Raw genomic sequence first — 17,059 nt, 5'->3', positions numbered from 1 at the left:
CTATGTGAAGGCTGCATCCCATGTGCCACACAACCAATGCCTGGTGCTGCACTTGCCTGCTGTGTGCTGACCTGCTGCAGAATATGCCATGGCCTGCCTGGGTCGTACACCGCTCATCTGCCTCCAGGTCAGAGAGACTACATCTGCAGCATGGCTTCTCTCTTCCTTTCCCTCTGCAAGCTGCCTCTGCCTCTCGCTCCATGTCCGCCTGGCGTTGCTGGCGTGGAGCTCCTGTTGGCTTGCATAGCCCAGTCAAAAGCAGGTCCTTGGGGGGCCCAGCGGAAGCGACTGGATGTGAGAGACAGCTCTTCAATACGTATTTTCAGTGCTGGGAATGTCAGAGTCCAAGGCTAGCCTGGCGAACCCTCCTGTACTGCTAGCCCCACTGGCTTAGGTGGGGCTCCTTGCATGAGCTGGGCTCATAGCTGCAAATACCCTTTCCGTTATGGTACCATGGTGACTTTCTGGACTATCAAGGGTGTGCGAGTCTTAATGGCTGAGAAATCAAATGGGAGGAAGAATTTAATCAGAAAAATGTGACTGACCCTTGGGAATCATTTGGGGCTATTAGGCATCGAGCGTGTTCTCAAACAAGGAAGAAGGCTGTGCTGACTTAAAAAACCCATGACCTGGTTTAAACGGGAAATGAAGGCAGCTGGATATATAATGGCAGCAAAGTGGAATTAATAGTAATGTATTATAAATCAGATGTTAGGAATTGTAGAAAACTGCCACTGCCCAAGCAAACCCAAGCAAGATAGTAGAGTGGCTGGTACAGGACTCAATTTAATAAAGAATCAAAGGAGGGTAATGTAACGAATGCAAATCAGCCAGGGTTTATGAAAGATAGATCCTGTAAAACTAACTTGATAGCTTTTTTTTGGATGAGATTACAAGTTTGGTTGATAAAGGTAGTCGTGCTGACATGCTATACTCAGACTTCTGTAAGGTATTCTACTTTATACTGCACGACATTTTTATTTAAAAAAAAAGATGATATCAAATAATCATGACACATTACGTGGATTAAAAACTGGCTAACTGATAGGTCTCAAAATGTAACTGTAAATGGGGAATCTTTGAATGGGTGTGTTTCCAGTGGGCTAGTTAATATTTTTATTAATGCACTGATGGAGAACATAAAATCATCACTGATAAAGTTTGCAGATGACACATATTGGTGGTAAATAAAGAAAAGGACAGGTCACTGATTCAGAGATTTGACTGGCTTGGTAAACTGGGTGCAAGCAAACCCCATGCATGTTGATATGGCTAAATACAAATGTGTACATGTAGGAACAAAGAATGTAGGTCATGCTTACACATGAGCAATTCTATCCTGGGAAGCAGGGACTCTGAAAGAGATTTGGGGGTTGTGTGGTGGATGATCAGGTGAACATGAGCTCTGAGTGCGACAGTGTGGCCACAGGGGCTAATGCGATCCTGGGATGTATAAACGGGAATCCCAAGTAAGAGTACAGAAATGATTTTACCTCTGTATTTGGCACTGGTGCGACTTCTGCTGGAATCCTGTGTCTGGTTCTGCTGCCCACAATTCAAGAAGGATGTTGATTAAATTGGAAGAGGGGTCGGAGAAGAGGCATGAAAACAATTAAATGGTTAGAAAACCTGCCTTGTATGCTAGATTGAGCTCCCTGAGTCTGCTTAGTTTAACAGAGATGGTTAAGGGATGACTTGATTATAATCTACAAGTATCTACATGGGGAGCAAATATTTAATAATGGCCTCTTCAGTCTAGCAGAGGAAGGTCTAACACAATCCAAAGGCTGGAAGTTGAAGCTAGACCAGGGGTAGGCAACCTATGGCATGTGTGCCGAAGGCAGCACGCGAGCTGATTTGCAGTGGCACTCACATTGCCCAGGCCCTGGCCACCGGTCCGGGGGGCTCTGCATTTTAATTTAATTTTAAATGAAGCTTCTTAAGCATTTTGAAACCTTATTTACTTTACATACAACAATAGTTTAGTTACATATTATAGACTTATAGAAAGAGACCTTCTAAAGCGTTAATGTATTACCGGCACGCAAAACCTTAAATGAGAATGACTAAATGAAGACTTGGCACAGCACTTCTGAAAGGTTGCCAACCCCTGAGCTAGACAAATTCAGACTGGAAATAAGGTGTAATTTTTTTAATAGCGAGAGCAATTAACCATTGGAACAATTTGCCAAGGGGCATGGGAGATTCTCCATCACTGACAATATCTATATCAAGCTCGGATGTTTCTCTAAAGGATCTGCTCTAGGAATGACTGTGGGGCAGGTCTCTGGCCTGTGTTATGCTGGAGGTCAGGCTAGGTGAGCACAGTGAATAAGCCACTTACATTGGTATTTTCAGAGGCTCGTTACTGTCGCATTGCCTCTTCTGAGGGGATTGGTAATGGGGATACAGTGCCTCCGACTTCAGTGGCCAGTCTGAATTCAGCCTAGCTTGACCTGGAGGAAAGCTGTGGCTGGCTGGCTCCTAGGTAGCTTATGATTTCATGGAAGGTGGGGTCTTGATGCAGGGACTTGCAGCAAATGCCACCCCCTTGCTGTTGGCCTCAGCTCAGAGGGCACGAGATTGCTGTGGAAACTGGTGGATCCCTCTAGAAAGGGCTGTGGCCCATTGCTGGGGAGTGGGAGGTGCAGCATGGAGGAAGGTTATGCTGGCCCGGCTCTAACTTTAGAGAACTCATTAGCCTCCAAGCTCGTAGTGCAGTTGATCGGCACATTGTATCTGGAACCCATGCTGGATGTGGTCCATGGAATTCCAACCCTATCTCTGCTGGGTTGCGCATTAGGGGACAGGCTCTGGTTGTGCTCTCAGCAGAGCTTTCATTCTATGGCGACTCACCTTAGGATAACATGGGGAGGGATAGCTCAGTGGTTTGAGCATTGGCTTGCTAAACCCAGGGTTGTGAGTTCAATCCTTGAGGGGGCCATTTGGGGAACAGGGGCAAAAAATCTGTCTGGGGATTGGTCCTGCTTTGAGCAGGGGGTTGGACTAGATGACCTCCTGAGATTCCTTCCAACCAGGGGCGGCTCCAGGCACCAGCGCTCCAAGCACGTGCCTGGGGCAGCAAAATGTCTAGAGCCACCCCTGCTTCCAAGCCTATGATTCTATGATTTCAAGTGGGACATTCAGCCTGTCCCAGACAGGCAGCCAAACACACAGCAGCAGGGGGTCAGCTAAGTCCTGAGTGCCGGAACAGGAAATAGATCAGAACTTCCTCAATAAACACTCAGCACGGGAACGTGCAGGAGTGAAGATGGCGAACTGGAAAAGGAGCTTAAACTCCCTTCCTCTTATACCCGTCGATAGCCATGATCGCAGGTGCCAACCAGCAGGTCCCACAAGTGCTAGGTTTTTCTTGTTCCCATTCTGCATGGGACATTCCTGCTTTCATCCCATTATCCCATCTGCTCTGGGCCTGGAAGCCAGGATCCAGCTGGGATTTCCAGACCTTGTCTCTGGCAGCAAGTCACACGGCTCCCGATGATTGGGGGGCTCCACAGGGCCCACTCCTGCCTTGCCAGTGAGTGGGCTGACAGGGAGGCAGGCCTTAATAGCCGAGATCTTACCAGCTGTGGCTCACCGCCTAAGGTTGCCCAAGGTGGTATCCAGGCCTGCCAGTGCGGGGGATGTCTCTCCTGGCTCGCTGCAATGAATGAACATAGGTCTCCAATAACCCATGCACTGAACTTGCCTTTAAATTCCCTGTGCTGCCAGTCGATCAGCCTGTAAGGCCGCAGTAGGGTAGAAATCAAGAGAGGCACCGCTCACCTTGGCACTGCCGCCGGGCAGGCAGGCAGTGCAGTGGAAAAGACTGTCCATCTTCTGCTTGGCTGGGTTTGTGAGCAGTTGACTGCAAGCCTTGGCAGGCTCTGCGCGCCTCTGCCTCTGACAGCACTTGGGGCCTTGGCCCTCGCAGAAGGCTCCTCCCACGTCCTGGCACAGTCCAGCGTCAGGGAAAGCAAGAGGCAGCAGGACTCAGTGCTGTGGGAGGCTTTTCTGAAAGGTCATGTTGCCCACTGCTCACAGACGGGAACCGCAGTTCACTAGGTGAGAAGCATCTGCTTCCGCAAGAGACTAGGCAGGTATAAATACGCCCCCTACTGGCCGCCTGTAGGCAAACACATGAAATGAAATTCTATACCGGGGTGGGCAAACTTTTTGGCCCAAGGGCCACATCTGGGAATAGAAATTGTATGGGGGGCCATGAATGCTCACAAAATTGGGGCTGGGGTGCGGGAGGGGGTGAGGGCTCTGGCTGGGGGTGTGGGATCTGGGGTGGGGCCAGAAATGAGTTCAGAGTGCAGGAGGGGGCTCTGGGCTGGGGGGGAGGTGAGGGCTCTGGGGTGGGGCTGGGGATGAGGAATTGGGGTATAGGAGAGGGCTCTGGGCTGGGACTGAGAGGTTTGGAGGATTTGAAGGGGATCAAGGCTGGGGCAGGGATTTGGGGTGTGGGGGGAAGCTCAGGTGTGCAGGCTCCGGGCGGCACTTACCACAAGTGGCTCCCGGAAGCAGCAGCATCTCTCTTCTCCGGCTCCTACGCGGAGGCACGGCCCAGCGGCTCTGCATGCTGCCCCGACCACAGGCACCGCCCCTGCAGCTCCCAGAGTTGCTGGCCAATGGGAGCTGCGAGTGCGGCACATGGGGTGGGGACAGCATGCAGAGCAGAGCCCCTTGGCTGCCCCTACGCGTGGGATCCAGAGGAGAGCCATGCCGCTGCTCCCCAGCAAGCCCCAGACCCCGCTCCCCTGTGGGCGGGATTAAAATGGCTGGCGGGCCAATCTGGCCCGTAGTTTGCCCACCTCTGCTCTATACAAACCCCTGTGTACATTTCCCTTGTATCAGAAATGCATCCATTTCCTATGGATACATGCTGGCTGAGCTCCCCAGGCAGGGGCATCACACCAGCCCAACAGAGGATCTGCACTCCTCCAGCACGGTCCATTGGTGAATCTTCTTGGGGGCAAAGGGCATCCTTGTACAGCACCTGGTGCTGTTGGGTGCTGGTCCGTGACTGGGGCATCTGGGTGCTCTGGTAAGACACTAATGAATTGTACCAGTGATTTACTTCACGGATAGAAATTATCTCGCATGTCCCCCTCCCCAGTGCGGGTTGGTGGGAATTACTCATCCCTAGTGCTTTGGGGGCGGCCTGCGCAGGGAGTCCACTGGCAGAGCTGGGAATAGAACTCGGGTCTCCTGATGCCTCAACTCCACCCGCACACCTGCACCTTCACCCCTTGCCCAGCCTTCCTCTGGTACCTACCTTGCTCCTGTCACCATGGTACCTGAGCATCCCCTGTGGTTCATGTGCCTATCTTCACACAGCTCCTCCCCCTGTGGAGGCCAGGGCTGCTTTCCCCATTGCACAGATGGGGACCTGAGGCCTAGACCAAGCCACTTGCCCACAGGAAGCTGGTGGTGGTGGAGACCGAGGGTCAATTCTGTAGTGTCCCAGATTGGCTCCTGACCCCATTCTCTTCTCATTGCTGCACGTGGCCTCCTGCCTCTCTGAGGGGAGCGCCCCCTTCTCAAATGCAGGAGGAACTGGACTGAGATCACCCAAGAGGCTCTGTGGTGGGGCAGCCACTGACGTGAGCCAGGCTTGAACCGGCCATCTAGGAGTGAAAGGGCCTAGACACCATTGCTAATCCTGAGCCACGCAGCCACCTTAACCCTTGCTCATCCCTCCCTCTGCCAGTCCTGAGCTGTTCTGTGCATGGGCAGCGCCTTCCCTGGAATGATCTGTAACCAGAGCCTTTGGGGACGCAATGCCTGCTCGTGGCAGTGGTTGCTCTGGCTTGGCCTGGGGCAGAGGCGGTCTGTCTTGTCAGCGGCAGGGCTATTCCTCCTGGCAAGGATGGGTCCACCTGAAACACTGGTCACGTCTTGGAGGCTGCCATGCGGGGAGTGAGTCAGGCGGGTCAGGCCCTGCTTCTGAGTGGGTCTAATCCCGTGGGTGTTGGGGTGGGGGCCTGAAGGGCAGCCTCCAGGTGGAGCAGGGAGAGGAGTGTGAGGAGCGGGTTCACGTTGTGTCCCAGCAAAATCCATGGAGGGTAGGTATCAAAGAGCCTCTAAAGAAGCATGGTCTGATGGTAACCCACCCCACAGACTGCCGGCGCGGGGGCTGCCCTTTCCACCCTGACTGTCGGGCCCGGCCCAGCATCTCCCAGGGACTGCAGTGACTCCACTGACCTTCTAGAGGCAGTCGCGAGCTAGTCCAGAGAAGCAGCGTTATATCTGTGCAGGTCGATGGCATGGCTCTAACCTGAACTCTGGTGGCAGCGGCGCCTGCTGGCTCCAGCAGGACCTGTGGGGTCTGGGCATTGGGGAGGGTCTCCAGGCAGTGAGTGGCTCATCTCGACTGTGGAAGCCCTGGGCCTCTCCAAGCAACTGCAGCTAACCATGCAATCTCTCTTGTGATGGGGGCTCGGGGATTTCCCGGGATTGACTCATGCAGGGACTTTCCAACCTCACTGCGCTTGTGACCGGTGCCAAACTGAACAAGAGCCCAGGCAAAGTGGTCTCGGAGCAGGGGTGTCCCTTCCTCTACTCCCACCGGAGAGGACCTGGCGTACCACAGCCGTTCAGACGGAGCCTGAGGCGGACTGGGAGAAGGGGGCACGTTTCAGACTCTCCCTGACCACTCACGGAGATCTTCCTCTAGCTTCTCTGCTTCACTAGCCCTAGGTGGGCTGCTGGGCTCCAGCTGCCCCCTGGCTGAGTTTAGGCTCATGGTGGCAGTGGCTGGCTCTGTGGGGTTTAGCAGTTGAGCTTTTTATATGCTGTTAGTGATTTGTTTTTTTAAATCTCTTTTCTCCCCCATCCCTGCCCCCTTGCAGTTCCAGGGCTTTGTCACAGCAGAAGCTCCTCCAGCCGAGCGGCAGGGGAAGATTGCCAGGGGATTATTGAAAGGCCTACGCAGCAGGGAAGGCCGGCTTCCGGAGAGCATGAGGGAGGCTGCAGCTGAACGCCAGCTGGGGGTTCCTGAGAGCACGTGGAAGGCCTGAGCAGGAGCTGCGCACACGGCCCGGGGGCGGGGGGAGCTGCCGAGAGACCCCCACCAAGCTGCAGCTGTTCCTGGGCCCTGCTACAGATGTGGAGCTCCTCAAGAGCTCAGCTGTCTCCCAGGCAACCAGAGCCGGGGAGGCCCCCTCAGCTGCGAGGAGCCGCTGATGGAAAGCAGCAGCCAGCCAGGTGCGGGCGAGGCGCGGTGGGAACCTGGCTCTCAAGCCCCTTACGCAGAGTCCCCCTGAGATGCGCTTTTCTTCCCCCTCCTGGACAGAGTCTTGCAGCAGGTGACCAGCCGACAAGGGGCTAGACCCTGGGTCTGCGCGCACCGAGACGCGCTCCCTTCGCTCCCCGGGCCAGTGGAGCTTGCAGGAGATGAGGAGCCCGGCTCCCCTTTGGGGCCCAAGGCAGAGGGGAGCCGTTTGCCCACGAGAGACCCAGGCTCCTGTTGCTTGTTAATCCAGGGCTTGGGGACTGGCAGCCGGACTTCCAGCAGCTCCCTCGCTCCCCGCCTGGGCTTGTAACGGAGCATCTGGGGCCCAGCTGGGCTCTGGGCATCCAGAGACGTGACTGCACCTGCGGTTACTAAAGAGCCCCCAGGGAGCTGGACGCGTCGCTGTGCCGATCTCCAGTGTATTTCCCCCCTGCCTTGTGCATCCCCCCAGTCTGCCCTATGCCCTTCTGCCGCTGCCGCGGAGAGGGTGGGCAGCGTACTGTCGGCACAGGCCGGCTGGCACGTCAGCAGCCAACCCAGCGGACCCGGTGACCCCGCCCCTGCCCTGGCAGGGAGGCCCTTTCCTCTTCCCCCCTCCACCATGAAGTGCTCCCTGCGGTTCTGGTTCCTCTCGACCGCCTTCCTGCTGGCGTTCGTCATGTCGCTCCTCTTCACGTACTCGCACCCCAGCATGGCCTACCTGGACCCCGGCAGCCCGGGCGGCTTCCACCGGGTCAAGCTGGTGCCCGGCTATGCCGGCATGCAGCGCCTCAGCCAGGGCGGGCGCCTCGGGGAGGGGTGCGCCTGCCGCAGGTGCACGGAGGACGCAGGGGCCTTGGCGTGGTTCACCAGCCACTACGACAGCAACATCTCCCCGGTGTGGACCAAGGAGAACATGGACCTCCCGCTGGACGTCCAGAGGTGGTGGATGGTGAGTGAGCCCCTGCCAGGGGGCCGTGGGTCGGTGGATCTCAAGCACTCGTGCTGGGAGGGAGGGAGTCTCCTGCGTCCCTGCAGTTTGTCTCACCCACCCAGAGGCCGCACTGCTGCTGGACAAGCCACGTTCCTTGGCCTCCCGGGAGGTCTGCTCGAATGACTGACCCGCTCCCCTCTAGGGGCCAGAGCCTGCTGGCGGCCTCGTTCTAACCTGCCTTCCAGGGCGCCTCTTCCGTTGGCTCTCGGGGCCTCCCAATCAGACAGGCCTTGGCTGTCTGGCAACGCTGGTCCTGAGCCCAGCTGGGCTCCTCCTAGCTCCTGCCCCCGCAGTGATGCAATCGCCCAGGCTGAGCACTACCTCAGTGACCCCTGTGCAGCCCCGTTGCCTTCCCTGGGGCTGAGTGCACTGAACAGAGGGTGGAGATTGGGGAAGTAGGGGCGCTCCTGTGTCTAGCCTGCAGGGAGCAGTGCGGTCTAGTGGTTAGTGCACACAGCACAGCTGGGAGTTGGACCTGACCCTCCGTTGCCCACTTCTCAAGTCATTTTCACCAGGAAGCACAGCTCTGCCGTTTGGTCCTGCCAGCACAGGTGTGAAATCACACCCCTGGGCTCCTGTCCCAGCTCTGCCACTGACTTGCTCCTTAGCCTTGGGTGAGTCACTCTTCTGGCCTCTGTTTCCCCAGCTTAAAATGGGATGAACCTCACCTCACAGAAAGGTGATTGTATCCATGGAGGGGAGGGGAGGGGACACCCCAAGAATGTCACCTCGCGTGGGCTGAAGGCTCCTCCTCCCCCTCCCCCGGCCCCCAGTTCCTAGCGTGTGCTGTCGAGGATAGATCCCCTCTGCTCTGGAGACATGCATCCAGTCTCGTGCTTTAACTGTGTGTCGCAAGGAAAGATCCCGTCTCCCTGTTACCCTGGATAGAGAACCCTGGCACGTTCCTGGCGCAGACGGTCATGGTGCTCATGCAGATGATGGGGGGGCTGTGGGAGCACCTGGTTAGGTGTGAGGCAGATGTCCTGAAACCCAATTAAGATGCCAGGGATTGCTGAGCATGGGGGCCAGTGAGGGGATCTCTGTTGCTGGCGTTGCTGCCTGTGCACAGAGAGATTCTTTTCCGTGGGAAGGGCGATGCCAACGTGAAAACGAGGCTTTTTAGATCTTGCCCTGCTGCTGGGTGCTGGGTGCCATGTGCCACAGGCAGTTTGGGGACCCTGACACACAGATGTCTTGGTTCTGGGTTTCAAGCCAGCTGTCCAGCTTGCCACCTGTCCAGGTGCCCGCATGCAGCTGCCAAGATGTGGGGAGGGGAGCTGCCAGTTGCCAGCTTGTACTTTTCATTCTTCCAGAAGTGCCGAGTGTGTGTAGCCATTGCTGAGCTGAGGGGGCTCGGTGCATCTGGGACCCCATGGATCAAAAGTAGTTGTGCCCAGAGCAGCCTGGCCAGCCTAGCTTGCAGTGGGGCCTGGTGGCTACGCCCCACTCCCGACGGAAGGCGGCATCAGCCTCCTGCATCTCGGCCTGGCTGCTGTCTGGGACCTGGCTGGCTTGTTTTGGGAGGGTGACCGGGTCTCTCTCCGCAGCAACAGCAGCCTCTCCTGCTAGGCCTGTCCCCTGGCGCCTGAGCTGTGCAGGCCCCGGGGGGTGGGGGGTGTTCCTGCTCTTCACACTCTTCTCCTTGCTCCAAGTGCGACACTGGCCTGTACTGGGGGGGCTGCCCCGCCCCTCCTGGCAGGGCCATTAGCTGATGTTCCAGGTTTAGTGGCCAAGAGGTGGCATGGAGACAGAAGCCCCTGGCGTGCCAAATAGCTCTGGGTAACGAGCCCTGTCTGTCCATGGGCTCGAGCCTTTCCTGCCTCTTGCTGCACGGCTCTGTGTGCAGAGCAGCTTGCCGGGGCTGTGTGCTGGAGAGGCCGCTATTGCTTTGGCACAGCCTTGGCTGGCCCAGCTGCTAATGGAGGGGCTCAGGCCGAGCTAGCAGAAGGAGAGTCTTAGCTCTCGTCCTTGGGAGCTCCCACATCCTTTCCGGGAGTCCCCGAGAGCCCCTGTGCTCCCCACCCGTCCCCGTCAGTTGTGATGGTGCGTGGGCTCTCGATCCGCCATGAGGGGCTCGTTCCGTTACCCCCACCCAATGCTGGCTCTGCCTGGGCCCCGAGAGCCCTGCTCCAATGGCTTAGTGGATAAACTAACCTAGGCTCCTAAATGAGACGTGGTCAAGCTCCGCCTCCCCCCAGGTACCGCCGCCGCCCCCACTCTCCTACGCTAGCCCTGGATTTGCGGCTGGCGAACGAGTAGGGCTGGGTGACGTCTTTCAGCTGAATGGCTTGTTTGGGGCTGACCCAAGTATTGGTGAATTCCTGCCGAGTTCCCTGAATCGCTTCCACCAGACGGGAGAAGCCGGAACGTCTCCTTTGGCGAAATGTTTCCTTTGACCCCTGCATTTAGTTTCAACTTTCAGGCGTTTTGCCAACAGCAAGCAAGTCCCAAAACGGCCGGGGTGGGGCCCCACCCTTGTGAGCTTTAGCCCCGTGGATACTCACCAGGGAGGGGGGTTCTGGGTTCATGTGTGTCGTTCCCCCCCCCCCGCCCCCCACTGATGTGGAGAAGGGCTGTGAGGTTGGCTCTTCCCCACTGCAGCAGGGAGCCCTGGCCACTGGGCTACAGGCTATTCTGGAATGGCTCAGGCTATCCCACTCTGTCTAAATCACTCCCTTTGGTGTCCCGCATCCAAGGCGAGTGCCCTAATCCCCTGGGCAACAGAGTCCTTCTCACTCTTTCCCTGGCTTGGCTGGATGGTTCCTTCGAAATTTTGGTGAGCACTGACCCCTTCACTCCAGCCCGCGTCTCCTGGGAGCAGACGGTGCCTCGGGATTGTTATTCGCCCAGCACAGCAGCTTTGCTGGCATGTTCCCAACTCCCAGCAATCCAGGGGAGTGCTGCTAACTGGGCATCAGAGCGGCATGCGGTGTCTCCCCTGCAGAACCTGCCCTGGCGCCTGCCCGCCTGGGCACCCCTCGCGACTGGGGGCTGTCGCTGGGGCACAGGCTGGAGGTGATGGCTGCCAACCACGCAGCAGCTGCTGGAGTGGAATGGCCTAATTTCCCTCAGACAGCGGGCTCTAGCCATGGGAGCAGGCGCATCGGGCTGTTTACATATTGATGATTGCCCTTATGCAGTGTATCTCCTGAGACAGTTCCCACGCTGGGGTGGAGGGGCTGCGAATTGGGAGCTGCTCCACAGCAGTCACTGGCTCCCGTATGACCTAGCTGGTCCTGCAAACTGTTACCATCCAGGGGGTCTTCGGTGGCTGTTGGGCCAGGCCGATGGGTGGGCGCTCGGGAGAGCGTCCCTCTTCAGGGATGGGAGAGGTTGGACTTGGAGCCATCGGCCGGCACAACTGCACGTTTCTCTGCTGCCCTGTCTCGGCTCTCAGCACCAAGCTGCCCTTCCGCCTCCCTTTCTGTAGCCTGCTGCATTTGGCTGCTGGGCAGAACAAGGCAGGTGCTTCATACGAGATGCTCTCAGGGCAACGTGGACCGAAATCACTGGCTGGGACCTGTGAGGACTCGCATCCCTGCAGTACCTGAGCCCCACAAACCCTGAGTTCCTCCTTAACACCCCAGTAAAGCGCTATCCCCATTTTATAGATGGAAACCAGCGGCACAGGGAGAAATAAGAGACTTGGCCAGGGTCAGCCCGGGAGTCTGTGGCAGAGCCAGGGAGCTGACCCCAGATCTGCAGAGTCCATTAGACCCTCCAGCGCGATTGTGTTTTTAAGCAGCGTGGGCCCACTCGTGTGCGGGTGTAAGTCAGGAATAAGGAAGCGAACAGTGTGAGTGAGAATTGGGTCCCTCATCGTCTCAGTTGTCTCCGAAGCGCCAGGCCGGCCGCCAGCACTACGTGAACCGTCCTTCTTGACGCTCTTCCATCTGGCTGGCGATGGGTTTCATTACGACTTCCCCTGCAGTGCTGGCAAACCAGCCTGCTGCCACGCTAGTGTGAAAGAGTCTGGCAGGGCAGTGCACTGGAAAGGAGAGTGACTTCGCTAGCTCAGTTCTGCTGTCCAAGGGGGACCAAACTGCAAGACGATGGGCTTAGGGACCAGGAGGTGACCTCATGTGGGGGCAGATTATCCCATGGCTGCCCACCCCGGGGTCCCTGCAGTTGCTGGAGATGGAACGTGGATTAGATGGGGTTTGGGTGTGATCCACTCTGGCAATTCTGCGTTCCTGTTTAATGGTGCCGAATAAGGAGCTTTCAGACATAAGGACACGGTCTGGAAGGGTCACAGACACCCCCATAACACCGTCCTGGTTGTAAGCTCCATCTTCTGAAGAAAAACCAGACAAAACCACACCCCGCCTTACTACACCCATGTTACTAGGCCAGAATAGTGTAAATGACACAGGGAAGGAAACCGCATAGTTAAAAATGCAAAGAATTTGAAACCTGATGCTGCTGGTTCTCCGAGGCACTTTTGTCTCCAAAGGATTCCGCTTAAACGCAAAGTCTTATAGTCCGTTCAAAGCGTGTAAGAGACTCAAGCTGCCCATCAGGCAGCCAGGCACAGCTCATGCTGGCTTCCCCAACCACCCAATTGCAAGAGAGACTCGGAGTGGGAGTGGGAGTAGCAGTGGCTGATGTGTGGTAGCCGTATGCCAACTGCTTCAGCTTGTTATCCAGCCGGGGGTTGAACCCAGGCAGCGTGAGTAATCCCCTATGGGCTATTTTTGGTCTGTGCCCTCTGGGTGCTGCAGCAAAGCCTACCTAATGCTGAAGCCGTATTTCAGATTGAGCCTCTGGTGGGATCAAAGCCATCCCAAGGTCTGGCACTTTTAACCTTGTCTTTAAAGGCACAGAGGTTGCGGGACGGGGCAGAAGTCTTGGGCCCAGACTGAAAATATGTTGCTGTTCCTTTAACACAGGGGTGGGGAAACTACGGCCCGCAGGCTGGATCTGGCCTGCCAGCCATTTAAATCCGGCCCTCAAGCTCCAGCCGGGGAGCAGGGTCAGGGGCTGCTCCATGCAGCAGCTCCAGCACTCCAGCCAGGGAGCAGGGGTGGGGGCCGCTCCACTTGGCTCCCAGAAGCAGCGGCATGTCCCCCCTCCGGCTCCTATGCTTAGGGGTAGCCAGGGGGCTCCGCTCTGCACACTGCCCCCACCCCAAGCGCCACCCTCGCAGCTCCCATTGGCCAGGAACCACAGCCAATCGGAGCTGCAGGGGTGGCCCCAGTGGACAGGGCAGCGTGGCCACGCCTCTGTGTAGGAGCCAGAGAAGGCACACGCCGCTGCTTTCAGGAGTAAGCACTGCCCGGAGCCTGCTTCCCCCACAGCCCAATCCCCTGCCCCCACCCTCTAAACCTCTCGATTCCGGCCTGGAGCCCCCTCCTGCACCAAACCTCTCAGCCCCAGCCCCAGTCCAAAGCCCCCTCCCGCACCCTGAACTCCTTATTTCTGGCCCCACCCTGGACCCCGCACCCCCAACCAGAACCCGCACCCCAACCACAATTTCGTGAACGTTCATGGCTTGTGATACAATTTCTATTCCCAGATGTGGCCCTCAGCCCCAAAAGTTTGCCCACCCCTGCTTTAACATCGTGCCCCTTCCTTTCTCCTCTGATTTCCCCCCCGCACCACTGTGGGTCTCCGGTCCTGTCCCAGGAGCGCTGTTCGTGCTGCTCCCATGCCTGCAGGAGCTTGCTGCTAAGGCCGGCACCATCTCCTCCGTTGCGCAGTGCCCCAGGAGCCGAGCCGATGGGCGCAGTCTGAGCAGTGCCTGGCAGCAGGACTGGCCAGCCCAGGTGGGCGGCTGGGGCTGGGTGCCATGGAGATGGGTGCTATAGAAACCTCTCCCGGCCTGACGTCTCACTGGCCCTTGTGTCTCTGCAGATGCTGCAGCCCCAGTTCAAGTCCCACAACACTAATGAAGTCCTGGGCAAGCTCTTCCGGATCGTGCCGGGCGAGAACCCCTACGGCTCCCGCGACCCCAGGACGTGCCGGCGCTGCGCCGTGGTGGGCAACTCAGGCAACCTGCGCGGCTCTGGCTACGGGCGAGAGATCGACGGGCACGACTTCGTCATGAGGTGGGTGGCCGGTGCGGCCGGCTCCCGTGGGGCGGTGAGCTGCCGGCGGAGGTACCGTCTCAGCGCTGGGCCGGCTTCCACGTCGGATCATGTCTGAGCAAACTAGCTGGAAGGGCTTGGCTCTTGCCTTCATTTCAGAGCAGCTTCCCGCCCCCCTCCCCAGTCCTCCGAGGGCTGCTGAGTCCTCTGCCCTCCCCAGGCTGGGGCTTCTCCTCGTTTCATTACCGCCAGGCTCGGGAAGAGCTGGGGCTGTCGTGTCGCTGGGGAGCGGCGGTGTCTGATGAACGCAGGACAGGCTGGGCCCTGCCCTGGAAAGCAGGGAGTGGGGTGTGCTGCAGTGTTTAGCACATGCCATGTCAGGTCGCAGCCTCCCTGGGTGTGTCTCCACTGCACCCCGAGCCCAGGCTGTGACTCGGGTTTGAGCCCATACCCCCTTCCATCCACACATGGATCAGTCGGATTCGGGGCAGCCAGCGCTCAGGACCTGGGCCATAGGAGCGGGCTAGGAGGTGAGTCAGAGCCCAGGTCCTGCTGTGATTCAGGTCCAAGCCCTGGTCTGTAGCGTGGCTGGAGGCCTTAGCACGAGTGCGAGACCCGTGTCCAGCAGCTGTCAGCCCAGGTTCACGATGCCGTGTGAACACTCCAGCATGGGCTTTCCCAGCTCCAGGTCCACGAGCCCGGGGGGGGCCAGGGATGCAATGGGGATGAGTCTCCAGCCCAGCAGCTACAAGGGAAGGCGGCTGCTCCCCACTCCTGAGTTCCCAGCTCCCCACACTCGCTCTCAGCCCGACTGGGAGGCTCAACTTGTGAAGTAAGGCTGTGATCAGGAATGGGCCTCTCCCCAAAACGCCAGCCCTGTCTTGCAGCTGAGAGTCTGCCTGGATAACTGGTCCCATCTGCCTTCGTCGGTGCAGAGGCTTACCCAGCCCTCACTGACCAGACTCAGCCCTCGCTATGTGCATTGCGCTACCCGACTGTTAGGCAGGGTGCTGCCAGTCGGTTGCCAGCCCAGCATCCTCTGTCCTGTGGCAGCTGCCTCTCAGCGGTGCTGCCCCGCGCGTGGAAAGGTTCGTGAAGCCCCCAGGAGCCTTCGGGATGGACGGCGCCGTAGAAGTGCCTGGCTGTTGTTTACTCTCCCTCTGACTTTCAGGCGCTGTTCACTCACCTAAGCCAGAACAAAACTCGCTCTACCTGCCAGCTCAGCTTGGTGTCTGAAAATCAGGCTGTTCTTCCTGCCCCATACGTAGGGTCCTGCCAAATTCACAGCCATGAAAAACGCATCGTGGACCATGAAATCTGCTCTCCCCCCTGGGAAATCTGGTCTTCTGTGTGCGTTTATCCTATACTATACAGATCCATCTCACGGGGGAGACCAGCGTTTCTCAAATTGGGGGTCCTGAGTCAAAAGGGAGTTGCAGGGGGTCGCAAGGTTATTTGGTGGGGGGGTATTGCCACCCTTACTTCTGTGCCGCCGTCAGAGCTGGGCGGCCGCAGAGCGGTGGCTGTTGGGTGCTGCCGTCAGAGCTGGGCGGCCGCAGAGCGGTGGCTCTTGGGGGGTGCCGTCAGAGCTGGGCGGCCGCAGAGCGGTGGCTGTTGGGTGCTGCCGTCAGAGCTGGGCGGCCGCAGAGCGGTGGCTGTTGGGTGCTGCCGTCAGAGCTGGGCGGCCGCAGAGCGGTGGCTGTTGGGTGCTGCCGTCAGAGCTGGCACCAGGCTAACCAGAGCTGGGCAGCCACAGAGCAGCAGTGAAGGCAGCACCCCTCAGCAGCAGCACAGAAGTAAGGGTAGCAGTACCCCCCCCAACAATAACCTTGTGATCTCCCCTCAACTCCTTTTTGGGTCAGGACTCCTACAGTTACAACTCCGTGACATTTTAGATTATAAATTGCTGAAATTTATTTTTTTTATTCCTACGGCTGTGAAATTGACCAAAATGGACCGTGAATTGGGTCGGGCCCTACCCGTACATAGCTAGCCGAGAACGGTGCTGGAGCCGGAATGCAGCAGCTGCTGCAGGAGGCAGGAATTGTTCCAGCTCCACCTTTGCTGCAGTCTCGCTGCCCCAGTGGAATTGTATCGATCCTTCCGTTAGGACGTTGCTCCAGAAACCAGCTCCTGACGCTGACAAACTCCACTATTGCTGCCCTGTCTCTAATCGCCCATCCTCAGGGAAGCTCACGGAGAATGTTCTCCAGGCCGGCCTGTGCATCCCCCGTGATGGCTCCATCAGGGATCCATGCGCACTCATGTCACCGTGCCAGCAGCCTCTGGCGCTGCTTGTTTGCGGGGAGCCCTGTGGATCACAGTCAGAACTGTCCCTTGCTGTTCATTATCTGAGCACTGCCCTGTCCTGCGCACAAAATGAGCCAGCTGCACGGGAAGTGGTCATGTCATTGAAGCCTGTATCGCCAGGCAGCAGCACCGGGGGCTAATGGGAGGCTGCACAGGAGCCTGTAATTAGGGCGTTTCCTGTCGTGTGTGTGTGTGTGTAAGTAATAGAACACATATGGGGTTAGTCACGTTCCATCTGTCTGTGTCTTGGGGACAGTTTCAACCTGGAAAGGATGCTCGCTACTGAGGCCGCAAGCCAGGCCCGAAACGCGTGCAGCCTGGGCTTCTCCTGCAACCGGCTCCTTGTCCAATTCCTGCTTCACTGCTGCCACGTAGTGGTGAAATGCAGCTTGGACTATGGGTGATGTGGCACAGTGCAGCCAGGGGCTCTGGGTGGTGGAAAAGAGCAAAATCACAAGAGAAACGTGACTCTGCTGCGGGGAAGAGCCAGTGAGTTGCTATATTAATAGC

At 57.7% G+C, this 17,059-nt stretch overlaps 1 protein-coding gene across 3 annotated transcripts in view; it reads left to right on the top strand.

The window, feature by feature from the left end:
* Positions 1 to 17,059, top strand: part of ST3GAL2 (ST3 beta-galactoside alpha-2,3-sialyltransferase 2) — a 90,956-nt gene that overhangs the window by 63,956 nt on the left and 9,941 nt on the right. For 2 of the 3 annotated variants that reach the window (XM_044986926.1, XM_044986927.1), the window contains 2 exons: positions 6,858 to 8,171; positions 14,067 to 14,260. In XM_044986926.1, the coding sequence (XP_044842861.1) occupies positions 7,842 to 8,171; positions 14,067 to 14,260 (524 nt within the window). In that variant the 5' untranslated portion in view covers positions 6,858 to 7,841. Of the gene's footprint in view, positions 1 to 6,857; positions 8,172 to 13,673; positions 13,979 to 14,066; positions 14,261 to 17,059 lie in introns of those variants that run through there. The other variant, XM_044986928.1, reaches the window with a different exon arrangement.

Source organism: Mauremys mutica, chromosome 14, assembly GCF_020497125.1.
Source record: "Mauremys mutica isolate MM-2020 ecotype Southern chromosome 14, ASM2049712v1, whole genome shotgun sequence".
NCBI classification, from domain to species: domain Eukaryota; kingdom Metazoa; phylum Chordata; order Testudines; family Geoemydidae; genus Mauremys; species Mauremys mutica.
Note: the sequence above shows the minus strand (reverse complement) of the source record. Positions and strands in the feature narration are given on the sequence as shown.